Source organism: Melanostigma gelatinosum (assembly GCF_949748355.1).
Source record: "Melanostigma gelatinosum genome assembly, chromosome: 5".
NCBI lineage: Eukaryota > Metazoa > Chordata > Actinopteri > Perciformes > Zoarcidae > Melanostigma > Melanostigma gelatinosum.
In genome coordinates, this window is record NC_136638.1 from 26035034 (window position 1) to 26062202 (window position 27169).

Here is a 27169-nt window from a genome sequence, read left to right on the forward strand (position 1 = left end):
TGTAGTTCCAGTAACTACAGCGCGTAATCATGTCTGCTTTACTTTGCTTTGATTCCCTGGTGTGCAAATATCCTTTCAGGGCCGTACAGGACTGGGTTTTGGCTTTCCTCACGCCTTCACTGCAACCTTTTACCTCATCACCAGCTTTGTGAAATTCCAGGCCGATGTTGCAATTGTTGACAGGAGTTAAGAAGCAGAGTGCAGAGTTTTAGTCAACACTCAAAGTCATTGCTCGGGCCGTGATTCTCAAGCCGGACCTCGGCTTTATCACACTCGCAGCCCCCTCCATGGGGGAGCATGTACGAGCTTCTGGCCGGTCTCTCTCATGCCAGACACTGACTCAAGTCCAACCCGTCCTCCCTCCTCCGAAACCCCACTGGGTGCACATTGGGGGGGTACGCACTGCGCTCCAGTTTCCCAAAACATGATAATGACGATGTTAATTGTCTATGACAGCATGAGTTGTGCACATCGGGGGTTCGAGGCCCTTAACGGAGACCAGAACTGGTTACGTTCAGTTATTAGTTTGATTCCTCGCAGCCCATTAAAGACAAGTCCCAAACCTGGACTTGTCTCTGGACTGTGTTCGGATCTTTGGACAGTTTATGTCCAAATAAGCTTTGCATCCTCTCTGCTCTCACACGGTGTTCTGTAATTTGTCGACCCATCTCTGGAGGGCGATGCTTTTTCAAGGAGCCTTTTCAAAATATGCACTGGTGTGTACATGTATGTGTCAGTTTACATTACGTCTGGGTCCTGCTGGTGAAACATGATATTAGTTTGGAAGCCAAAGACTGTGGCCCCTCAGTCCTCAGAGTTGCATGTTATGTGGTCTTTTATTCGTATTGTTTGTCATGTATTTTTGATTTGAGTTCTCCAGCCTGAACCACAGTGGCTCTCTGTGAGCAGTGGAGCAGAAAACAGTGGCTGCATCCGATACAATGTGGAGCTGGATGCTTAAATCCGTTAACCAACCGAACTGATGTCAAGCCAGTACAATGTGGTGGCCATTATTGGGTATATTTTTCTATTAAATGTGCTTTTGTGAAGGTGGAAACAGTGCCCTCTATAGACCACATCATGACAGTACTGAACAAGAGCCTTCAGCCTTCAAGTGCAGCAAACAATATGTTCAAACTGTTTTAGGAAAATGGCTTATGGAACACCTGATGGCCAGTGTTTGTATTCGAAACACTTGTTTAACACAATTTATTCACTGTAACTAAATATGTGCACATGATGCAGAAACTGAAGTCGCTCCATAGCCACAGAAAATAAGTAATTATGAGAATTGTAAGAACTGAAAGAGGGATTATGTGTGATTTCATACTTTTTACTGTTATTTCACTCCGTAATAATGTATTTGGAACACAAAAAAACACATATATGCAGGTGCAGTAAAAAAAAGGTTGTATTTTATCTGCTATTTTTTTCAACAATGAGCAGTTCTCAGATTATAGTTCGAGCAGGTTTTGGAAGGTTTTCACGAATACAAATTGAAGATTGATTTTGCATTAGACCTGAATGTTGGAAATGAGTGTATTCGCATTTTTCCGGACAAGTAAAGGATATTCATCAGAAATGACTTTACTGACAGAATCCATTACTGTGATCACAAATAATCCAAACTCAATTTGTTATCTTGCCTCATCAAATTCCCAAAGCTTTCACTGAAACTTGTCCTACTTTTTCTTTCCCACAGCTACAGTCTGACCGGAGGACACGGCCAGTTCTCCATCAATCCGGCTACAGGACAGATTATCACCAGCTCCCTGCTGGATCGAGAAGACAGGAACAATTACCAGCTGCTGGTTGTGGCAACAGATGGAGGACAGCCCCAGGGCTTGTCCAGCTCCGCCACCGTGTCCGTGACGGTGGCCGACATCAACGACAACCCTCCACGATTCCACCACCACCCCTACGTCACCCACATACCCGCCTCCACTGCAGCAGGTCAGTACCTGCCTTTGAAGACACCTGATCTCACTGTTGCTGTGCTCTTAGGCCAGGTTAAGTTAATTTGTCATCAGAAAGGAGCCTTCTGCTTTTGTTCAAACATGGCATCCAGTTTAACACATATATTTTACATTTTTTGAAATAAGGCTTTATTTTTACAAGAGAGAACTCTTATCATGTACATATTTTATGCAGATTTGTGCATTGTCAGCATCTTTAAAATAAAGACAAATTATCATAAAAACTCATTTGTGTCTTCAGGGTCCCTGGTCTTTGCTGTTACTGTCACCGACGAGGACTCAGGCTCCAACGCCCAGCTGCACTACTCCCTGGTAGGGCGCAACTCTGAGAGGTTCAAGATCGACCCCGTCAGAGGTGCCATAACTGCCAATGAGAAGCTAACCGGAAGCTCAGAAGTTACCCTCATGGTTCGCGTAAAAGACGGCGGAGCTAACCCCAAAACAGACACGACCACCGTGACTGTCCGCTTCGTCACTGGAGGAAACTTCCCGGTCATCAAACTGAAGGAGCGTGCATTCACGTTCCCGGAGAGCCATCCGACCAACCACGTTGTCACAACGGTGACAGGGTCCTCTATGAGGGGTGGGCCGTTGTCATATTACATAGCCAGCGGCAACTTGGATAACGCCTTTCATATTGACCAGCTATCGGGCGAGTTGTCTGTCCGACATCCCTTAGATTATGAGCACGTTCAGAAATATGTTCTCTGGATTGAGGCCAGAGATCAGGGCTTTCCACCTTATTCCTCTTATGAGAAAGTGGAACTAACAGTGCTGGACGTGAATGACAATCACCCAGTGTTCGATAAGGATCCTTTCCACGCTGAAATACTGGAGAACCTTTCGCCCCAGCGGGTGCTGATGGTCTCTGCTCTCGATCTGGACAGCGGGCCTAATGGACAGCTTGAATACGCCATCATTGATGGCAACAAGGAGAACAGTTTCAGCATGAATAGAGCGACTGGTGAAATACGAACCACCAGGCCACTGGACCGGGAGAAGGTTGCTCAGTACACTTTGAAAGTCAAAGCCACCGACCGTGGGTTGCCACCCAAAAACACAGTGGTCAATGTGCTAATCAACGTACTGGATGTGAACGACAACGCCCCAAGGTTTTCAAAAATCTTCAGCGCTACAGTTTCTGAAAATGCCCCAGTGGGTTACACTGTCACCAGGGTCACCACCACAGACGAGGACGCTGGTTCAAATGCCATTAGCCGATATTCAATTACAGACACCAGCCTTCCATTCAACATCAATCCAAACACAGGAGACATAACAATAAGCCGGCCACTCAATAGAGAAGACACAGGTCATTATATTGTTAAAGTGTCTGCCCATGACTCTGGCTGGACAGTAAGCACAGATGTCACTATATTTATTACGGATATTAACGACAACGCCCCCAGATTTAGTCGCCCCTCATACTACCTGGACTACCCTGAGCTCACGGAGGTGGGCTCCCTGGTCACACAGGTGTCTGCCACAGATCCTGACGAGAGTTTCAACGGCAAAATCTTCTATTTCATTCGGTCCCAGTCAGAGTTTTTCCGAATCAACGCCAGCTCTGGAGAGATATTTGTGAAGCAGCAGTTAAAGTATCAAAACTCAACGGGTGCTAGTAGCATTAATATAAACCGCCACAGCTTCATTGTCACAGCCTCAGACCGGGCAGTCAAGCCTCTGATGAGTGAGACGACTGTGATTGTGAACATTGTAGACAGCAACGATAATCCGCCCGAGTTTGATTCGGCTAGCTACTTTACTCCCGTCACTAAAAGTGTCAAGGTTGGCACCAGGCTGATTAGAATTGTAGCTTACGACAAAAAAGACTTTGGCCTTAATTCTGAGGTGGAGTACTTGATAACAGGAGGAAACAGCTCTAGTAAATTCAAGCTCGACAAAACAAGTGGCTGGATTACTGTTGCCTCCTCCCTCACATCTGATATGAATAAATATTTCCTCATCGACATCACAGCCAATGACAGAGGAAATCCTCCTTTGTCGTCGCGAACGTCAGTTCGAGTTGCAGTCACGGAGGAAAACCACCACACACCTGAGTTCTCACAAAGCCAAATCTCAGCTATCGTACCTGAGAGCCTTGTTGTCGGAACGGCAATAAGGACTCTGTCTGCTAGAGACAAAGACAAAGAAATGAATGGCCTTATCACATACAATATTACTTCAGGCAACGACAAGGGTCTGTTTTCGCTTAATAGTAAGACGGGCGTGTTGTCCTTGGCTCACCCTCTGGACTTCGAAGAGAAGCAACAACATGATCTTAGAGTTTCAGCCACTGATGGTGGTTGGATTGCAAAAACAAGCTATGTCTCCGTCGCAGTACATGTGACCGATGTGAATGACAACCCTCCCGTGTTTCATCCCGACGAGTACTTCCCCATTGTGCAGGAGAATGTTCCCAGTGGCACCACTGTGGTCAAAATGAACGGCACGGACCGCGATTCGGGAGCCAACGCAGTCATGGCTTATGTGATACAGTCATCAGACAGTGACCTCTTTGTTATTGACCCAAACACGGGCACCATCACCACCCAGGGCTTCTTGGATTACGAGGCCAAGCAGGTCTACCATTTAACAGTGAAGGCCTTCAATGTCCCAGACGAGGAGCGCTGCAGCTTCGCCAATGTCAACATTCAGCTTAAGGGAGCCAATGAATACGTACCCCGCTTTGTCTCAAAACAGTACTACTTTGAAATATCTGAAGCTGCTCCAAAAGGCACAGTGGTCGGGGAAGTGTTCGCCAGTGATCGAGACCAAGGGCATGATGGAGTGGTTTACTACCTTATTTTTGGGAAGAGTAGAAAGAAGGGCTTTGGCATCAACAGGAAAACAGGCCAGATTTATGTCACGGGTACTCTGGACCGCGAGAAAGAGGAAAAGATTTCACTGAAGGTGTTGGCAAAGAACGCCGGAAGCATCCGGGGGGCAGATATTGACGAGGTGTTTGTGAACATCACAATTCTTGATGCCAACGATCCTCCTGTTTTTACCCAAGAACTGTATGACGTGCAGGTTAGTGAAGGTCTATCGCCTGGTGGCCTTGTTACCTTTGTGAGTGCAGAGGACTCAGACTCTGTCCCGAGCTGGAGCCGATTTTCATACTCCATTGCTCCTGAGTTTGATAAGAATGTTTTCACCATCAACCCAAAAACTGGCCAAGTGTCCGTGGCTGCAGAGCTTGACAGAGAAACAACTCCTGTGTATAACCTTACAGTTCTTGCTGTGGATACTGGCACACCTCCTGCAACTGGAAGCACCACCCTGATTGTGAATCTGGAAGATATCAATGATAACGGTCCAACTTTGACAATCGCCTATGCCGAGGTAATGGAGAATCAGAGGGCTGGCATTGCCGTTACAACACTAACAGCGTCTGACACGGATCTACCACCAAACCAAGGCCCTTTCCTATTCAGCCTTCTCGGTTCTGGCTCTGCAAACAGCTACTTCAGCCTTCGTCCAGCTGGAGTGTTAACCACCAGTCGGGAGATTGACAGGGAACAGATTAGCGACTTTTACCTCTCTGTTGTGATCAAGGACTCTGGTGTGCCTCAAATGTCCTCCACAGGAACAATTCACGTCAAAATCAACGATCAGAACGACAATCCCTCAGAGCCAAGGTCCATGGAAATCTTTGTCCACTACTTTGGGAACATGTTTCCTGGAGGTTCTTTGGGAGATGTCAAACCCCAAGACCCTGACATTCAGGATAGATTCCACTGCTCCCTTATTCCCCCATCCTCCGGTCTGTTTAATATCCCAACTGGAACATGCAGCCTCAACTCTAAAGCCCGCTCAACAGATGGAACTTTTGAACTAACCATCCGCAGCAGTGATGGCGTCCACGGTTCAGTCAGCAATACAGCTCGAGTCCTCTTCATGGGTTTCACGAATGCCACAGTGGACAACAGCATACTAATTCGACTCCACTCTCAAGGAGTCAAAAGTTTCCTTACCAACCACTACCTCAGCTTCCTACGCATTGCCAACTCTCAGCTAGCAGGACTAGGCACCGGGGTGCTGCTTTATGGAGCATTTGAACTCAACAATCAGACTTTCATAATGGCAGCTGTGAAACGAGGCCACGGACAATATGTCAACCCCAGTGGTGTGGCTACATTCTTCCAAAGTATCAAAGACATTTTATATAGACAGAGCGGGGTGCAAATAGATGCGGTGGACCATGATCCATGCACGCGCAACCCGTGCCAGAATGGAGGCAGCTGCAAGAGGCGTCTCAGTGTCGGGCCCGATATGAAGACAGAAGAAAGTGTCCCAGTGATCCTTGTTTCCAACCACCCCCTGCAGCCCTACGCCTGCAGCTGTAGGCCAGGATACACAGGAGCCCTGTGCGAGACAGACATCAACGAGTGCCAGCCATCGCCCTGCCACAATGGCGGCACCTGCCACAATCTGGTGGGGGGTTTCTCCTGCACCTGCCCTGACGGTTTCACCGGGATGGCCTGTGAGAGGGATGTCAACGAATGCCTTTCCAATCCCTGCAAGAACGGGGCGCTTTGCCAGAACTTCCCCGGCGGCTTCAACTGCCTCTGCAAATCCGGCTTTGCAGGTACTACACACGCAGGAGTCACATTTTATGTCCGGCCACACAGTCACCCTTGTTAGACTTGGGGGAAAAAAAACATGTGGGGACACACACTCACACAATAATGTACTCAAGCACATATGGCTTTGTGTCCAAGGAAAATATTTGCTTCTGAATGTTTCCAAGAAGTGTTGTAGCCATAGCATACAAGCATGGCTGCCAAAGACAGTTTGTTTTTTGGATTACTAGTTGGGGGGCTTCATTGTGTGCCTTCATATGCATGCAGCTATGACCACACACAGATACAGTTCTAATACAACTGTACACACAAGGACTTCTGAATCAAGGTTTTCTCATTTGGCTCTGTTTTCAGTTGTATGACAAATGAGCGGCTTTATGAAAGATCCAATCAGGTCGTTTCATTTGGAAATGTAATGAATACACTGCGTTATTACCCTCGATAAAATGGGAGTGGATTTGAAGTGAAATTACTTAGAACAGTCATTTCCATCCTGCATGTTGTCCAGCCGCTGATTTCAGCATCTGAAAGACATTTTCAAAGCGGGCCGTGGCAGGCGATTTGCCTCAAGTCAAGTCATTACTGTCCCTTTTTATTATGACTATAGAAAATTACCACAAATCTTTTAGATTTCATCAAGATAAATGACCCTCGTGAAGAAATGCACCTATTGACTTACAGTAGTTTGCATGCCTTCACAGTGAACTCTAAAGTTCCTGTTTCCCCCGCCTGGTCTTTGCCAGCAGAATCAATCTCCATTAAGCAACTTGTCTCAGGATTTACAACCTAAAATATATTTGCAGAAGTTCATTGTCAGTTTTGTTTTGTTTTGTGCCATGCCTGGATCATTTGTTGTCTTATTTTTTATTATCAGTGTCACATTCCTTATCATGATGGTAACATGTACATTGCAACCGTTTGTCTTTCTGCAAACAAAAAAAAACAGCCTTGTCCAAACGTTATTTGATCTTGCAGCAAGTTTGAAAATCAAATTATTCTTAGTGAGAAAAATTCTGCCAATTGAATGAGATCATTTCTTTTTTTCCTATGGAAGTTTCAAGATGTTTTGGAGCAAATGATGTCATCTTGGACAAGTGATTTCTATTCCATAATAGCATCACTTGTGTCAAGAAACATTTTAGAATCAGAGAAACTGCACTAAAACAGATGAAAATACATCTTCATGTTGTAAATTTGATGGTTGTTTCAGCGAAAACAATTTTTTTAAACACGCTACAACTTCAAATGATTTGTTGGAGCCCAGATTTTTTTCTTTTTTTGCAGTGTATTTCTCAGCTGTGAGGTGATGAAAGGCCTGCATGACTTGGCCTGTGGGGGAAGTGAACTTTGTTCCCCTCTGGGGTTTTCCTGTGTTGTCTGCCACCTCATCCATTTTAATTTGTGTTGTTGTGTGAACCCAGGCAAAACGTGTGATTCCATCATCAATCACTGTGAGTGTAACCCTTGTTTTAATGGCGGCTCCTGTCAGAATCGGGTGGATGGATATTACTGTCATTGTCCGTTTGGTAAGTAATAGTAGGAAACTTTTCAGGGTATAAGTGAGCGTCTGTAAAGTGGAAAACAAGATGTTTCAGTCGTGCAGTCTCCCAAAAGAAAGTTATGATATTATTAATCCATGATTTAAATGTGGACATTTCATTTTGTCTCTCCATTTGTCATGATTTGTATTGCTGCTATCATCAAAAGGCCTCCAATTTGGGCAAAAAGTACTTTTCGAGGAGCCGAGATTATGACCTGACAGCATCTAAATCTGCTTTGTTATTACCAAATACAGAACTTATTATGTCGCTCGATAAAGATTCTGTTTTATCTGTAGATATTTTTATCACAGCAGCACCGTGAATCATTCATTGGCTTCCTCTCTGATTCCTCTTTTGGTTTGTTTCTGTCCTCAGGGGTCTTCGGCAAACACTGTGAACTCAACAGCTATGGCTTTGAGGAGCTCTCCTACATGGAGTTTCCATCTCTGGATCCCAACAATAACTACATCTATATCAAGTTTGCTACCCTGAAGAGCAACGCGCTGCTCATGTACAACCACGACAACCAGACCGGAGACAAGGCGGAGTTCCTGGCTCTGGAGGTCTTCGAGGGACGGATGCGCTTCTCCTTCAACTTGGGAAGTGGAACTTATAAACTGATGACCATGATAAAAGTTTCAGATGGGCATTTCCACACAGTCATCGCCAGGAGAGCTGGGATGGTAAGCACGGCTATTTAAATCATAGAAATTACATCACATGTTAAACGTTTTTCATCATGCATTCTTGAAAAATGTCGTGGCTTAATAGTTCTTATGGGTTTAGCTGCAAAAACATTCATGGTATGGACTTACAACGTGTGCTGCACTATTAACAGTGTTTGTCTTGGGATTTTATAGCTGGAACCTGCATCCAAATGTGGCCTTATATTCTGTTTTGCACCATCAGATGATAATTAAACCACCCTGAAACCACGGGTAGCTCAGCTTATGGTTTTCATGGTTTGTAATTATACTTTATTGCTCATTGTGATTTACAATACGAGGATCCAAAATGGCTCTGAAGGTTGAAACTCTGTCTCCTGTGCTTCTCTCTGCCAGCAATGTAGTGGCAAGGAAAGAGTTGGAAAAAAATCCGACCAGGCCCTGTCAATGCTTCTATAATGTAGCTCTCCTGCTGGACTTCAAATCTGTCATTTCCCACCGTGCGCCGAGAGTTTCATAGGAAGCTGGTAAAATCGTTAAATCGTCAGTTTTGAGATGGTGCAGAGTGACGGGATGGAAAGGAATACAGCACACGTCGAGACCTGTGATTCTGTCCGCATCTTGTTCTCAGCGAGTATTATGCAGAGGCGGTCGTGTAACGGCTCTCGGAGAACGAGACAGAAATATAAAGTGAACCCGAACACTATGTTTGCAGAAGGTGCTGTGGGTCATTTCGGTGGTCAGGCTCGAGGTCTGTTTCCTTCTGCCTCCTGGATTCTGAGCCGATGTCAAAAGCAGACAGAAACCACGGACACGGTCGCGCACTGCTTCATCTCGAAGGCTCCAAGTAATCAGAGGGAGCAGAGAGTTCTGTTACAGTCGTAATTATACGTCATCGTCCAAAACCGTCTAATCGTCAAATTAGTTTGACAGTATGTCTCGGCACAGTGAGTTTCACAACAGGAGCTCATGTTAGGGTCAGAACAAAATAGCAGTTTGCCAATGTATCTAATAAGAAATGTGTTGAGTGTGTAGGCGGATATGCATGACATTATCACAGGTTTCAGTTGTGCTGTTTGAACCTGAATTCATTGATTTATTCTTTGTTGGTCATGCACTCGGGAGGAGTGCAACAAGCTGTAAGCACAGCATTGATTGGAAATATCTGTGGGTCCTAAAAACCCAAATAATGAGCTGAAAGACGTAAGAAAAGGGGACCCCTTTCACATGATACATACTCATTTAATCCATTGTTGATATATATATATATCAGTGTGGCCAGCGCTTTTTAAATCAAAGTAGATAGCATTAGTTTCAAAAGTTGCTAAAAGTCACCAGTTTAGCGGTTGTGTCGGTTGACTGAAAGCACAAGAAGAGGAAGAATGTGAGAGCAGTGCAGTTGTTGTCTTTTAATGGGTACATTCAGTGTTTTCTCACTGTTCTTCACATCCGGTGGTCAATAGTTCCCCATAAAAAGCTACATCTGTGGATTATCCTGAGTGGCTGAGATTTTTGCAATGCTTTGATCATAACTAATACGCCTTTGATGAGCTGAATTATTTATCCTAGAAACAAGCAGAAAACCTTGATTCAGTGTCCGCACCACAACAAAGAGCAATGCTCCCTCCATTATATTAGTCACGGGGAAAACAATGATCTCCAGAGGCGCTTCCTTCACATTTCCTTCGATGACAGCCAAGCACAAAAAACAAAATCAGTTTGTGTTACATTCGGGTTTTAATTGCCAAGGGGGGTTCGTTGAGATGTATATGTCCCGTCATGTCAAATTCCTTGTATGTTTAACATACGATGGCAATAAACGGTTTCTGATTCTGATTCTGATATATTCTCCACCACAGTGTGAGGCCCTGGACAGTGAGAGCAGTGTGTTCAAGTCGTGGCTGTAGCGCCTTTCATCACAGGGAAAGACGTTAATGAAACATTCATGTGGTCCGGAATCTCTTAATGGCGCTTCAGAGAGTCACGAATGTGTTCGAGACAAGCGAGTCCCGTTGTTCCTCGCCTCGTTGTGTGTTTTACGGCTATGTTAGTGTCCATGTGTCGGACTCAAGCGTGCTGTGAGCGAGAGTGTGTGTGAGTGTGTGCGCCCCTGGTGGGGTCGTGCTCTCCTGGGTGATTTGTGTAGGAGATCCAGGCCTAGTGTGGTCCGTGTTTACTTGTGATCCAGGAGAGGTGGAGCGTGATTGCCCCGTTTTTCAACACTTTCACACACTTTTCCGGACATTTTGCTCACCAGCCCATTTCTTTTCTTCCTGGTAGGGTCATTTCCTCTCAGAGAGAGAGAGAGAGAGAGAGAGAGAGAGAGAGAGAGAGAGAGAGAGAGAGAGAGAGAGAATAACCCACATCTGGACGAAAGCTTTAGTACCATTAACGGGAAATAGGAAATGTTTCACTGTAATGTATGGCTTTTTTTTTCATGCCACTCGCCCGTCAACCGGCGTGATGAATTGATGAAAAATAATTGGCCGACATGCCATTTGGTGGACAAAGCTTACATTAACAACAGGGCCGAAATACTCTGGGAGAAATAACTGTAGCGGTTGAAGTGACCCACAATGGGTGAAACCAGAACCCTGGAGCGAAAGTTATGCTGCAGTGCATAAGAAGATATTTAGTCTGGCACACTTGCATGGGTTCCAGTGATACAGAAGTGAACACAATCAAGTTATATTTAGGCAAAAAATCATGTTGCAAATAAGATCCCTTTGAATATTTTGATATCAAATCCTCCTTCGCTTTCATAAAACCTCAAACCGGTTCTCCCCTAGCTTCACACTGTTACATCAGCGCTGTTGCCGTTGTTTGCATCGTTAGCGCTGTCAGCACCGTTAGCTGCTAGCCGCCGGCTGAGCCGTCGCCATGTTGAGAGCCCTGTGGAGGCAACAGCTCTGAATTCTGTGTCGATAACTTTTTAAAGGAATAGGGCAACATTTTGGGAAATATCACTCTCTTGTCTCTACGGAAACTGTGAAGCTATAGCACCAGCAGCTAACTTAGCTTAGCACAAAGACTGGAAACAGGGTGAAACTGCTAGCAGGGCGGTGTCCGACGCTAACAAAATCCACGTACCAGCACTGTTATCTATGTTTTTCTTGTTATTTGCTTTGATTAATGAACCTGCATGTATGTGTTCTACATTATTCCTTAAAATGGGGTTTTTTATCCATTTTTGTCTATTTAACTACCTCACCTAGATTGCTATAGAGTAGCCCTGCTAGGCTAGTTAGCTAGTTAGAAAGAGCAACTCCACCATAACTCTACTTTTCCAAAGAGCTTATTCGGCTCCACCCACAGACTTTGACTTAAACTAAAACTCAAGTTAGCTGAGCGACATCTGGAAGAGAACAGTTTGTATTGAACCAGCAGAAGTGACACACTCACTCACACATGGCACTGATTATAATGAAAGTAAACAGAGCGGCTACAACCTTCAACTACGTCAACCACAGTCTACCGGAAAATTGTTGTTTAAAGATGTTGTGTCAAAAGGTCAATAATTGACTGAGACAGTGTGACTTCACAGCTGTTGTCTTTAAGACAATCACACGTAACATGCGTGTGCGTGTGTGTGTGTGTGTGTGTGTGTGTGTGTGTGTGTGTTTCTGTAATATTTTAGGCTGCATCCCTGACGGTGGACCTGTGTGGCGATGACCAGGAACCAGGCTACTGCGCCGTGAGCAATGTGGCAGTGCACACTGACTGGTAAGACAACTCACACAGATGTTCTGTCTCTATGATCCAACTGTATACATTACAATAGGGTTGACAGTTTCAGGTCCAAGGCTTGAAAATCTCAACGCATGATGACATTTTCCGTGTTTGGCTAAAAAGTGGAAAGTATTACAGAACCAATAGTTTTTCTGCACCTTGTGGGAACATATGAGCAGATTTTCAACTCCTCACTGGTTGCATTTCTTTCTTGTTTTAAGTAATTGAATATTGAGCTTCAGTCTGACAGGTTTTTTTCATCAGATATGTTCATCTACACCGTGTGTTTGTTGAGTTTGGCTCTGTCAAAGAGGTTAATTCTGCTCCCAAAGCTGAGCTAAGACTGCAGAATACAACACAGCTCTATTTTATTACTTCTTTACTGTGAAAGTATCTGGATGAAAGCGAATCACAAAACAAGTAAAAATGCAATCCTCGTAAATTTCTGTGCGCTGATGATACAAAAAGTTACTCAAGATCAAAATGAAGCCATCTGTTGTAAACATGCAATATATCATGTAAACGTTCGTCGAATAACTGGGTCACCATTGCCGTTACACACCGCTCTGAGCCAGGCCTTGTGGGGTGAACATTTGACACTGTACATGTGTGTGTGTGTGTGTGTGTGAGAGAGAGCAGAAGGTTTATTTTGTGAGGGTCTCGGGACCCTGTTGTTGTGAAACTCGATGACCCGCAGTGTCTTTCTGTATAAGTGTGTGTGTGCGTGTGCATGCATACTTGAATGCATTTATAAGCTTTTTCTGATTTCTGTGCATATGGACTTTTGTGTCTGCGTGCAATTAAGTCTTTGTGTGTGTGTGTGTGTGTGTGTGTGTGTGTGTGTGTGTGTGTGTGTGTGTGTGTGTGTGTGTGTGTGTGTGTGTGTGTGTGTGTGTGTGTGTGTGTGTGTGTGTGTGCAGGATCCTGGACGTGCAGCCCAACAGGCTCTCGGTTGGAGGCGTCAGGTCAATAGAACCCGTCCTTCATCGGCGTGGTCAGGTCGCCACCCACGACTTTGTCGGCTGCATCATGGAGTTCGCCGTCAACGGCCGCCCGCTGGAGCCCAGTCAGGCGCTGGCATCGCGTGGCATCCTTGACAGGTCCGCATACCCAAAACCCCCCCCCCCCCCGCACCCACCCTTTTACTCCCGCTTTCACCCTCTCTCCATCATCTCCCTCTTCTTCCCATCTGTCCGTCTTCTCTAACCTCCTCGACTCTCGCTGTGGGACATCTGTTCACACTCCCAAACCCTCTCGGGAGTTTTTAAAAAGATGTGGTTTTTTTTGGGGTTTTTTTATACAAATGGTCGATTTTTTGACGAGGGAAACCAATTGCAGAATTCCGGAGATTTTTTTTTCTTTTCTGTCCTGACGGTGAATAGTGAGGCGAGAACAGATCTTTTAATATGCTAATCCTCTCGGGGTTCTTTGTGGGTTTTTTGTATCGCAGCAGAGAGAAATCACGGCTCATCGGCTGACTTGTCAAACTGACGTTGTGTTTGTCGTCGTGTCTGTAGATGTCCGAGAATGGAAGGAGCCTGCACCGCCAGCCCCTGCAGACACGGGGGCACCTGCTTGGACCACTGGTCTTGGCAGCAGTGTCAGTGCGTGGATGGCTTCACCGGAAAATTCTGTGAGAAATGTAAGTATATGCCTTTTGAAGTTTTATTGCTGAGGCCGCACTCAGCAATACAATTAAGGAATATTGTATCATGATTATTTATGATTCTTCCCTCCTCGAACTGCACTGCGTAGCTTAACACGAGCCACATAAATGCGTTTTAATTTAAAGTGTTTGTGTGATTAGTGATATTAATACTCAAAATCAGAGAACTTAAACAGACTGAGAGACACTGAGGCAAACCGCCAGAAACATGTAGCTACTGTGTAAGTAAACAATGATACCAGTAATCAATACCACGTTTATTTTGAAAAGTTCATATTGTTACTGGTAACAAACACAGTTTGTAGCTTGAGAGGTCTGCACTTGGTTTCTCCATGTCTGCCGTCGGGATTGATCTTGTGGGAAATGTGCTGGTTTGCTTTATGGCACAAAACCGGATCACAGCACTTTTCCTCTTATAAAAATGGAGCGCGCTCTCTCATGTGTTTCTTCTTCAGCAAGAGAAAAATAAACATGATGCCAGGGAGTTCAGGGAGTGACGAGTAGGAACATCCTCTCCACAGAAGGAAGAAATGAGGTTTATGAGAAGATTTTGAGACATAATACCGGTGGTGTGACTGAGACGCTGCCATTCATCCTGGTCCTGTGGTTACAGGGAATTGAATCAATTTGACCCATCAGTCAGTGTCATGGCGAAGTGACTTGGTGCGTTCTGCACAAACACAAAATATAGTTTTAATGGAAAGCATTATAAGCCACAAACATTTCAATCCCACCGACTGTTTGACGGCGTTGCCGACACAACTGTCTGTTTAAATCTAATTTTGAAGGGAAATGTCAAAAAAACGTATTTATATTTGGTTTTCATTAATATTTTTAATAGCAACATATTTTGAACTTGTTCGGGTTAATCTAATTGTATGTGAACTGAAAGTGAAAGTGAAATTCTGGATCGACACATAACAACAGTGCATTGCCTCTACATGATAGAATTGTAGCTTTAGAATGTTGGCAAAGTTTAGGGTTTTTATAGCTAATAAGCATTTAATAAATACACACCATTACATCAATGTTTGGGGATTACATTTACATGTCAGGTGCTTAGATGAAGCTCTGAAGAGAGTATACTTTTGGTGTCAGTGTCTTGCTCAAAGCCTTGGGCCCGAGTGTCCGCCAGTGCCGGAGTGGAAATATCAGTTTTTTACAGCCGCCTGTGAAGCTTGTGTGAAGTCGGACAGGATTGAGGATGTTCTCTGTCTTACTCCCACAGACATGACAGAAGACACTGCCCTGTCCCTGGACGGTACCGGCCGTCTGGACTACTCCCTGAAGCAGGGCCCTAAACGCGACGTCCTCCTGAGGCGGTCACTGCAGGGCGGGACCTCTGACCCCGCCGGCCCCAGCAGCCTGGAAGTCAAGTTCAGGACGCGCAGCAAGACCGGCACGCTGCTGCATGTGCAGGAGAGCAGCAACTACACCACTGTTAAGGTGAGAGAGAGGAAGTGTACACTGACATGTGGCAGTATGAACATTATACAGACTGCACTGCACTATAATGGCTCATATGGTAAATTCGTCATAATGTTCCAATTCTCCCAAATACTTTCAAATTTTTACAGAAATGCAGCTTTCTCTCTCTCGCTCTCATGCACTGTTTAGTAATTCAGACCTCTAAATAATGAAGCGCAGCACCTCAGGCCGTGGTTTCACAATAAAAGCCTTTCATGGAAGTGGTCATGGGAGGAAGTCTGGAGTTTGCATTATCAGCACACCACAACTAATTATTAGAGCCAACAGGAGCAGATCAAAGAATAGGAAGGCTTCCAACTAAAACAAATTAAAATACACTTCATCAAACTTTAAATAACGTTCAGTCGAGGTAAGTGAAGGTCCTGCCCACTTCTACTTACTGTGTTTCTGCTGTTTGTCCTCTTCAGTACTATCGTGTTTTTAATGTTGTGTGAAGCCAAAGACAATCTTTTTTAAGGCACTTCGTGTTATTTTTTAAAGTTACTGAGCTAAAGTTGAATACATTGTATCATGTCAATGCCACACAACCTCCACCAATAGCATCAAAATATACAGTACAACCATAATATTTTCAATACAACAGTACGTTAGGTAACGTAACGTTAAGCAGAAAATAATTGGCCCGCTGATTTTGCAGAGCATCCATCGCTAGCGTGAGCATCAGCCACGAGCCGTACTCACAGACTCGAGAGGCTCATTAGCGAAGTCATAATTCGTTCATAATTCGTTCATGATCATGATTCGCTTCCAGTCGGTGCCAACACACAAATCAGCTCATCCACTCGTTTGAGATGACAGAGCTGAGGTTCTGCAGTATGGCTGACAGATGATTTGTTGTATCACAAAAAGCATTTGTAGTCGTGTGTGTGTGTGCAAACGTTACAGTAAGCTGACACCTAAAGGTCCCCTGAATGTTTGTATATGAGCGTGAACGTGATGGTGTACACACATACATGTTCTCAGCTCTGCTAACTTTGATTCTGAACTTTAGGTAAACTCAGCCACCTTCCTCTCCCCCCCCCTGACTGATCCCGGGCAGCTGCCCAAAGAGGCCTGAGCGCTCATTCGTCCTCTTCAATTTTCCTTTTTTTTTAGACCCCCTGTGCCCTCACCACCACCGACCCCTTCCCACTTCAGTATCAGACTTCGTCTCTTGTATGGTTTTTGTTTTCCGGCTCCGATCAGCTTCTGGTGCTCATCGAATCCCCATCACAGCTTCTAAAACAGTCCGGGGAAGTATTATAAGTATTATGACGCCTAAAAGAGCAAAACAGCAGGGGAATACCCACAGTATATGTACACATGTTGAGTCTGAACTATATATACTGATGTATTCAAAAAACAACCTTGTTTAAAGATGTTTAATAGATAAACTTCATGATTGGTTTTCCAGCTTTCGAGCAGTTTTCTTTGGCTTGAGGGACTTTCCGCTTTTCCCATTCTCAATCAATTCTTCCGGAAGCTACTTATCATTGCTGATTCTTTGGGGTCTTTGAAAAAGGGAGGAAAGCCGGATTACTTTTCCATCGAAGCGAGGAGTACGCGTACTGTATGAGATTACCATACACGGTAAAAAGCCGCAAATTTGTTGTCCATGCCAAAGTGGGCTTGATTCATTTCTTTTAAAGACGTGCGCTGTCCTCTCGTTTCTGGAGGGCCGCCTCACCAGTGGGCGTTTGAACGAGAGTGTTTTGTCTCTGAATTTGTTCCTAGCAAGCTTCTGGTCATCATCTGGCTGAATAACATTAGCCACGCACAAGTCGGCAGAACATGATGGACTGCGGCGCGTCCCACAGGAGGAAGATTTACGAGCGGCGAGCTGCATTTTTGTTTTCGATCTCTGACCTCGACATCAGATCCTGAAAGCGGTGCAGTGTGGCGGTATGGTTTTTGTGGAGGCTGAGAGAAGACTTTCTCTCGTGGTTCATGATTGATGCTGACATGATAAACCGGTGCATTAATCTGAAAAAGCTGCCTTATTGTGCTCTACTCAGAGAACATTATTCATCATACGCTTCAAATTAAGAATTACAACAGCATGCAGATTCAGGGATCGGGCAGTTTATCGAGTATCTTATCCAGTCGGTGTACTCATCTCTTATCTATGATGTTATCTGTGATGTGCTGTTTAATGTGGATGCCAACATACAGACATATCTCTACTCTGTTCCTTCTCTCAGCTGAGGAATGGCAACATCCACTACATCTCAGATGCGGGCGTTGGGGGGAAGGTGGAGCGGACCGTGGGGGACGCGGTGCTGTCAGACGGCCTGTGGCACACGCTCCGGCTGGTCAAGAACGGCTCGGCCACGGTGCTCCTGGTAGACGGCAGCCACACGAGGGTCATCCAGCATGCCACCCAGGACTTTGGAGGCCTCAGCGTCGTGACCTTTTCCCTGGGCGGGATCCCACCAGGACCCGCTCAGCAGAAAACTGCAGCAGGTGAGGCTCGACGGTGTAATTCTTGTGTTGGGATAATAAGTCATCAGATCAAGGCGTTTCTGTCCATAATTGAGTGCCGGCATTGTAAGAAATGCCATCGACGAAACTGAGGTGCCACTGAGCAAGCCACTGCTCCTGACTCCAGGCAGAAACATGGTTTTACATACACTGGTCAGTTTTGAGACTTCCATAACACGTCTTCTTTCAGACTCGTGGAAAGAAAACATCCAAAATAGAATAACAATAAAATGTTTGTTTTACTACTTTGTCTTTTTGCGCGTTCCATCTATCAATCCAGTACGAACCCCCTTCTTTTCCCCAAAATGAATTAATAGTCCGCTGCTCAAACTGCTGACCCTATTTGGTGGCCGTCCAACAAAACTCTGGCCGCTGCTGAGATTTACCTGCTATGAATTTCACATTACTTAAATAAATGTTCCTTTATCAGAGTGTCATTCATGCACAGAATAACTAATATTGATTTAATTTGACTTTGTCTTGGAACCGCCTTCGAGAACTTTTGGTGTTTTTCGTCCTATTTCCACGGACTCTCATCTTCGTTTCGACTTAAATCACAGATCAGATGTCCTTGAGCATGAGCTGTTTGGGAAAGGTGAAAGAGGGGGTTTCCAGAGGGAGGTAATGAAACGCAGTAAATTTTTGAAATTTAAGGGGAGGGAAAACTAACCTAATACTATGCAGTAATATGGTAAAAAATGAGCAAATTGAATTATTTGTGGACCTTTTTTACACGGGGCATAAATAAAGCAAGCGTGTTCAGATTCGTGGCCGGCTGCCTGTGAACCGGCCTTTACCTCGATGTGCGTCTGTTGTGCACTCGCTTTTCAATCTAATGAAGAAAGCACAAATGGATTTAATCTGCACCGGGACGAATTCAATAAAAATCTATTTACATCGGTGAGGCAGTGCTGTTGGGCTACACACGAAGGAAAACACAGAATTAGACACGGCCACATTCATTCAACCCAGATGTATGTCTTTAAGCTGCAATGGCTCTGACGATGGACTCGCTGTTTGCAAAATATTGAATCAAATCAAATTGGCCAGTGATTGATTTTTTTTTCTTTATTAAGTATCTGAGGAGTTCACTTCTTGGTTTTGTCCTAATCTTGAACCAATTTCCCGTCTAAACAAAATATCTTTAGCTCTAATTATAGCGTTCCTGTTATTTACAAGGAAGCAATCCAGCGTCGGCAGACATTTTGAAAATCAGTCTGGTGGCAATCGGAAATGATTCCCCTCCAGGCCGCCGTTATGTGCTTGTTAGCTGCTGATGGCTGCTTCTTGTTATCTGAACCAGTTTCTCTCTGCTGTTCATTTGCAGGGTTCGACGGCTGCTTGGCCTATGTGAAGTACAATGGGGAGAACCTGCCCTATACTGGAGAACACGGCCTCGTCGCCTTAACGAAGACCAGTTCGTCCGTCAAGATCGGCTGCAGGGGTCCCAACCTGTGTGAGAGCAGCCCGTGCTGGGACGGCTTGATGTGCGTCAACCAGTGGTACACGTACCAGTGTGTCCCGCCGGGCGACTGCAGCTCGAATCCCTGCCAGAACCACGGCAGCTGTGTGCCGGACCCCCGCTCAGGTTTCACCTGCGTCTGCTCTGAGTTCTACACGGGCAAGAGTTGCGAGACCTTGGTGGCCTGCCTGGGCGTCCAGTGCCCTCAGGGTAATGTCTGCAAGTCGGCCAACAACGGCGGGTTCGTCTGCAGCCCAAGCCCCACGACGGAGTCGATGGTCCTCCCCATCTGGGCGGTGCCCGCCATCGTTGGCAGCTGCGCCGCTTTCCTCGCCTTGGTGGTGCTCAGCTTGATCCTGTGCAACCACTGCAAGGGCCGCAACAAGACCAAAGTGCCAAAGGAACCCAAGGAGAAGAAACCCAAGGAGAAGAAGAAGAAGAAGAAGAAGAAGAAAAAGGGCAGCGAGAATGTAGCGTTCGATGACCCGGATAACATCCCGCCGTACGGAGATGACATGACTGTACGGAAACAACCAGAAGGGAACCCCAAACCGGACATCATTGAGAGGGAGAACCCTTATCTGATCTATGATGAAACAGACATCCCCCACAACAACGAGACCGTCCCCAGTGCTCCCTGCGCCCCCTGCAACGGCCCAGAGGCAGATATTGAACACTACGACATAGACAATGCCAGCAGCATCGCTCCCTCAGATGCAGACATCATCCAACACTACAAGCAGTTCCGCAGCCACACGCCCAAGTTCTCCATCCAGAGACACAGCCCACTGGGCTTCGCCAGACAGTCCCCGTTACCCCTCGGAGCGACGAGCTACACCTACCAGCCTCAGTACACCCAGGCACTGAGGTCCACCCCGCTCAGCCACTCCCACTCAGCATGCCCGACCCCGAACCCTCTCTCCAGACACTCCCCGGCACCGTTCACCAAGCCGTCCTCCTTTTACCGAAACACCCCAACCAGAGAGCTCAACCTGGCTCGCCGCGAGGGCAGCCCGCTGGACCTGCACAACGACATGTGCCAGCCGCCACCCATGTTCAACTACGCCACCCGGCTGGGGAGGCGCAGCAAGAGTCCGCAGACCATGGCCGGCCACGGCCACGCATCCAGGCCGGGCAGTCGGCTCAAGCAGCCGATCGAGCAGATCCCCCTGGAGACGGGGCCTCCCGTGGGGCTGTCCATCGAGGAAGTGGAGCGGCTGAACACGCCGCGCCCACGCAACCCCAGCATCTGCAGCGCTGACCACGGGCGCTCCAGCTCGGAGGAGGACTGCCGCAGGCCGCTGTCAAGGGTCCGCAATCCCGCTGATGGCATCCCGGCCCCAGAGTCCTCTTCAGAGAGTGACTCGCACGACTCGTTCACCTGCTCGGAGATGGAGTACGACCGGGACAAGCCGGTGTCTTACAGCTCCAGAGTTCCAAAGCTCTCGCAGGTCAACGAGTCAGACGCCGACGACGAGGACTACGGCGGGAGGCTCAAGCAGAGGAGGTACTCGAGTCGGAGGGCGGAAGGAGGGCCTGGCATTCCCCAGATGCACCCTACTGAGCAGCACTACACCCTGCCCCACAAAATGGGCCAGCAACCTGGGGGCTTCAACTGGGACAATCTGTTGAACTGGGGTCCCGGCTTCGGACATTATGTAGATGTGTTCAAGGACTTGGCCTTGCTCCCCGAGAACGCGGCAGCAAATGACATTGAAATGAACAGTGGGGATGGCTCGGTGACCATTCTAAACGAAGGAGAAGCCGAGCAATATGTATGAGACTATTTATTACAACGTTGTCGAAAATGGTGATGTTCTCCATTTGAACAAAACGAAAAAAGGAAGACTGTATATTTCAAGAGAACATTGGACTACATGTTTTTGTTTTTATCCGAAATTAAAAGACGACTTTTAATGCAGTAAGGCAGACAAATGGCACCTGTAACGTGACAGACTTTGTCATTAGCCACCTTGGAATAGTTTACCAGTCTTTTCAAGGTCCAAAGTCAACTGCACAATCGTGCATTCACCTCTCCGAGGTCTCATTACAACGTATCCATTGACACTGAGCGGCTCAACATGTCATCCATGTCTGAATTTAATTTAGTGACTGCAAAGCTCCATTCCTGTTATCTTGATCAAACATTTCTGTTTTCTATTGCCAGCACTGCCTCTCCTTTCCTCACAAAACTTCTGTCGCATTCACAGCTGAGAGATAAGACGGTAGACAGCATTAACGCTCGCGTGAAGGGAATTCCAACGGGGCCGCCGAGCAAAAAAGGAAACTCCCAGTCGCCGTCTTTTTAGGGGCCAATTTTTTATTTACTTAAAAAGGAAGCATGTGTGTTTGATCTGACTGCACCTGCAGGTGACGGGACGCGGCCCCTCGGCGTGGAAGTTAGCGCGCCGCTCGCACGGTACGGTCCGACCCCACCGATGTCGTGATCCCTTTTCTCCGTGTCTTTGTGGTGGTTTTTTTCACAGACGACTGGCTAAACGCTCCAAGAGTGAGGATTAATCATGTCCCCTGCCTTACAGACATTTGAGGATTTCAGTACGGGGGAGGGGGGGGGGGTGGACTTTTCCTCTTCTGTTTTTCAGTTCAGGAGGAGAGGAGGTTTTTTTTGGCGGGGGGGGGGGGGGGGGGGTAGTGTATTGTGCGTTTTCTGAGCAGCCAAGCGTTTAATGATGTATGGATCCTATAAACATGTCCCCAACTAAAACACTATGAACTTGTGTACATTTTTTTTTAAATTCATGAGAAGTCATGGAGTCATTTGTTGTTGGTGTCTTTGTCCATTATTTTGACATGTATGGTTTCTACATTTTTGTACTGTTTAATAACTTAAATTACTTAAGCTGTGTTTTTATGGATATTTTCATATGCTGAAATGTATTGTTCTTACATTCGGGGAAAGTAAGATTGAAGACTTATTTTTTACATTTGTTACGTATGTAACATCAGTATTTTCCACTTTTGATAAAACTATAACATGCTGTATGCTTTGTACCTGTAAAAAGCCAATAACAGAATAAAAAAAGTATTTATTTAAAAAGCTGCTGTTTTAGGAGCTTTTTTCTTTCCTGCAGATGTCAGCAACTGATTTAGATGCATGTGAGCGTTGGCAGTTTTTTAAAAATGGTCACCTGCGAGCTGAAATCATTGGGTTGGTGAGGTATTGAAATGTTCAAGGCTCACTCTGTGCAGTCTTTAAATGTAACTGGGTCTGAACAAAACATTTAAAAAGGCATTTCAGGACCCGAATGAAACTGAGCCACCTCGCTCGCGGCCAAGCAAAACATCAAGCGGACTCCGCGACGCAAGGCCCAATATTGCTTTCAACCATTATTTACATCTGGCTTATTGAGCAGAACTGCTTTTTTTTTTTTGCAACATGCTTATCTTCTCTGTCATCGAGGGGGAGAGAGGCCACGAGAGAAACTCGGCGCAGAGCGACAGCCTCGGGTCTGGGTAAATTACCACGGGCCCTCGGTCCTGCAGGGAGCTCTGTTGACGAAAGGCTGTACCACGCTGATGCCGAGATAATAATAACACTAACAATGATAAGGAGAGTGTGGGTGGGTGGTGGTGGGGCGAGTAAATAGGAGATGGATTCAAATAAACCCTCACAGCATCCCCCCCCCCCTCCACACCTCCTCCCTATAGGTGAGCAGGAGCAGCTTGTATACACAGAGGGCACATTGTTCGACAGTATGGCGGGATGTAAAACACTCACGAGGACTGACATGAATCTGTCTGCCATGACTCTGTTGCAGGCAGGGTGGTGTTTCTTTTTTTTCCTCCACAAGTGCTGTTTTTGGATATTATCCAGATGGCTGCTGGACTTTGCAGAATGGCAGAGGAGCTTATGATGTGTTTAAGGATTAATTGCAGTATTTACCCTGAGTGCGAACATTGCACGTTACATTACAGGACATGGACCCCTCAGAACAAATACAGCGCGTGTTATTCCTGTCGACTCAAATGGTGCTATTTCATCGAGCGGCGAGCTATTTGTGCGAGTAATGACTCAAGAAACATGCTCAACCACACGTCTCGCAGCAAAGTAATCGCGTGTGCTTCAAAGAAATTCGAGCAGATGAGATTTGAACAAATTGTGGTACCAACAAGTCGGACGTAATGTGTTCTGGAGATCCCCAAACGGAGCGTATTCATCTTGAATGAAGGCGCGAAAGGGCCGCGGTTGGATTTTCCCACGGAGCTCCCACAGAGTATTGACTTTTTTTGTGTGTTTTTTTTTCCTCCCTCTGAGTGCACAAATGTCATCAAAACATAATTCCCATTAAGATGATCTCCGTGTTGACTCAAGAGTTTCCCCAGTATTTATAAAGGGATGTGGCACTGAGCTGCGAGTGACTTCCTTAAAACAGAGAGAGAAAAATCTCCCCGAAAGCTTGTTTATAAAGATTGATTATTCTGAGCTTCAGTGTCCTCAAACAGCTGCAGCGCCTCCCAGAGGTTCACTGTAACGACTCATAATTAAAAGCGCATTCGCTGCTGGAACAAAGAACATGTTTCACTCTTGCTCTCATTTGTTGACTTTAAGAGACTTTTGGTTTGTGAATGTTTTTAAAGAAAAACGTGAATGAGAGTGAACTTCATCAACTGTAAGATCCAGATATTCAAAACAAAAAACTCATCTCTCACCGCTTCATCGATGGTTGCAGGTCCAGAGCTAATTATTAGCACGCTCATTTTTATTATCTATTAATCTGTCAATTGTTTTACCATATTTTCAAGTGACATAAAAAGAAAACAAAAAAGGAGCAAATCATCACATGGAACCCGGAAGTGAGCATCATCGCCCAGCCGATGTGATTGATGTGGCAAACACCACTTTTATGATCTTTGAAATGTGACCGCAATCGCCGGAAGTAAAAACCCAACATGAGGCTATAAAGGACTCGCACCACGGTCACATGACTTCACATCTCCACCACTAAGCTGAAGGAGGACTGGTGTTCTGGTGAGGACGTTTAGTCGTCTCATTAAGACTCTTTGTTAGCAACTGACACGTAAAAGCTTAAAAAGTCCTGAGAGGACTGCAGACTTTCGTTGAAGTCCCTTAAGCTTCAGTGAACGACTTTATTTCAGACATCTAACAAAAATAAAACATTGACTTTGAGATAAAGGAACCGGAATTGCTAAATTGCTGACTCATTCCTGCAGGACTCTTAGCTTGTTGACTGCCACTGTTGACTGCTTGTAGCACCCATTTTAAAAACTCAATAAAGTCCAAACACAGAGTCCATGTCGTGGTGTTTGTACATGAACACAGATGACCTTCAGAAAAATCCAGAAGGTAGTCTTGTATCTTCCTCATACGACAGTCAACGAGGACCTTAGAAGCTTTAATTAAGGTCACAATCAGTGTCCCTATACATGTGCCTTGCTGTACTCCCGCCAATCATTGAAACTAAATGCTCAACGTCACTTTTCCAGGTGTCAGGGGGTCACAGTGTTCAGTGTTCACCTCTTGCCCTCCCCTGAACAATATCCACCCACATCCTCAGCTGCCAGCAGACCGCTCAGTGTGCCTCCCCTCATTAGCGGAGTCTTCAGATGTCTCTGCAGCTTGATGGACAACTCGCCCCGGTGAAACAACATCAACACGCTCCACAAATTATCGCCCGATCCCAGCGCTCGCTCTCCGCTTTTTTCCAACATCTGCATCAAAGCTGCAAGGCTCGTCTTCGCTAAGTGCTCCTCAATGCTGTGTGTACTGCAGCCAGCCGATGCCTTTCAACACACATGAAAGCTTCAGCGAGTCGGAACCGTTGGGAAAATGAAAGAGAACAATGGGTGTGTGTGTGTGTGTGTGTGTGAGGAAGACGATGGCGGTCCTATCTTTGGGAAAAGCGCCTTTCCTTCGTCTTTGAATGTGAAACTCCGTGGGGTTTTCTTTTTTCCTCCAGCATCGCGGGACTTGGATTCAGCGTCGCTCTGGTTCGCCACCATCTTGAGAACATCTACAGAAGTGTACGATGGATGCTGAACAGGCTAACCCGTCATCATGAGACCCCTGGCTCGAGGGTCGCCGCGCTGTCAGGGAGTCGCTCCGTCAGGCTTCGCAGAGGCAGCACATCTGTTCCTGATCCCTTGTGTGACATTCTGCTGCCTCAGCCATTTCAGAGTTTTGTTTTCTAATTTGGGGTTGGGGGGGGGTGCTGCTGACTTTAGTGCTGGTTGACTCACTGTGTGTTTGGCAACCAGCACAGCTGCCGCTACGCTGGGGGAGAGAGGATTCTCCCTCAGTTGGTCCTTCTGGTTTCTTTTGCTTTGACGAAGCAGATGTTGGGACAATGACTTGTTGAATTCTACCCTGTCGGCGGGTTGTACGAGCCGGGATCAACTGTGGGTTCATTTTGCAGCGACAAAACTTTAAAGCTGCGCTAGCAATATATTTTATATCAACAACAGATCAAATGAAAACGGAAATGTGAAAGGCGTCGCTGGTAGCGGCTCTGCACTTCCTCATATCAGATCTTTTCTCTCATTGTTTGGGTTCAATGGCCCGAAACTTTACTGACCACCTTGACTGAGCCAAAACAGCTCTAAAAGGAGGTAGTCACGTGACGTGGGATTACATTACATCTGGTTTAGTATTTTTCAAACTAAACCAGGTAAATGAAGCACTCTTTGTTCAACACATCCTCTCAAAGCTTCATCAGATTCCTCTTAATCTGACTGTAATCCCTCAATTTACTCAGCACAAACCTCTCTCTCTCTCCTTTTAAACCCTGCTACTCCTCACCTGGCCACTGGTTGTCCTCAGTGTGTTGTATTTCCTGCATTAAAACACCTGAACTCTCACCTGTCTACACAGCTGCTCCACATTTGTCATCAGCCTCTGTCTGTATAAACACTCCTCCACCGGCAGCTCACTGCCTCGCTGCTTGTTTCTGCTTTTAGAGCCGTGTTTTTTGGCTCTCAGTACGATCGTGTGCCGGTTTTTTGTTTTATTTTAAACCAAGTGAAACATTGTTTTTGCCGTGGGAGTCTCTACTTCATTTGAGTCCTCATTACTGTGGACGTTTCCTGAATCATCTCTGCTATCCAATGTGTGGAAAGACACAGAACTCCTGAATCAGAATGCCCAGACTTTCTCTCACTTTTAGACTAATAGATGTCCAAATTCACATTTGTCTTTGGCATTTGTCTTTTTTAATCTGTTCCTTGTCTGTTCAGAAATGTGCTATAGAAATAGGATTACAAGGTATTGGGGTCTGAAGTCCTGTTGAAGAACATTTTATCCCGTCTTTGCTCGACTCCCTCGCAGACTTGACGAGAAGACGGTGAGCGCTTGAGACGCATCGCAGCAAATGTCCACGCGGTGCTCAGCGAACAAGTCCGTGCAGTTGCACTCGGCTCGTATCGAGGATTTAAATTAAACTCTGTGGCTGCAGGTCTTTAGTCACACTGGGGTTCAGTTTGGACCAGAACTCCGTCCAACCGTCTCCAAGAGGGTTCTGGTACGTATCATTCGTGATCCATGGCTTACAACACAAACGCATTGCATAAATGATGGTCAACAAGCAAATCACACAGGCGAGGCCAAAAGCCCAAGACCAG

The 27169-nt window shown here is 45.9% G+C and overlaps 1 protein-coding gene across 1 annotated transcript in view; it reads left to right on the top strand.

Annotated features, from left to right (window-relative positions):
• The window catches only part of fat4 (FAT atypical cadherin 4), a gene marked incomplete at its 5' end in the record, with an annotated part of 95653 nt that extends 73535 nt beyond the window's left edge, over positions 1-22118 (top strand). The window contains 10 exons of the mRNA XM_079268029.1: positions 1703-1953; positions 2218-6567; positions 7984-8088; positions 8479-8786; positions 12406-12491; positions 13418-13597; positions 14015-14139; positions 15392-15609; positions 17832-18093; positions 19439-22118. Coding sequence (XP_079124155.1) covers positions 1703-1953; positions 2218-6567; positions 7984-8088; positions 8479-8786; positions 12406-12491; positions 13418-13597; positions 14015-14139; positions 15392-15609; positions 17832-18093; positions 19439-21354 — 7801 coding nt within the window. The 3' untranslated portion in view covers positions 21355-22118. The remainder of the gene's footprint in view (positions 1-1702; positions 1954-2217; positions 6568-7983; positions 8089-8478; positions 8787-12405; positions 12492-13417; positions 13598-14014; positions 14140-15391; positions 15610-17831; positions 18094-19438) is intronic.
• Between the last annotated feature and the right edge of the window lie 5051 nt (positions 22119-27169).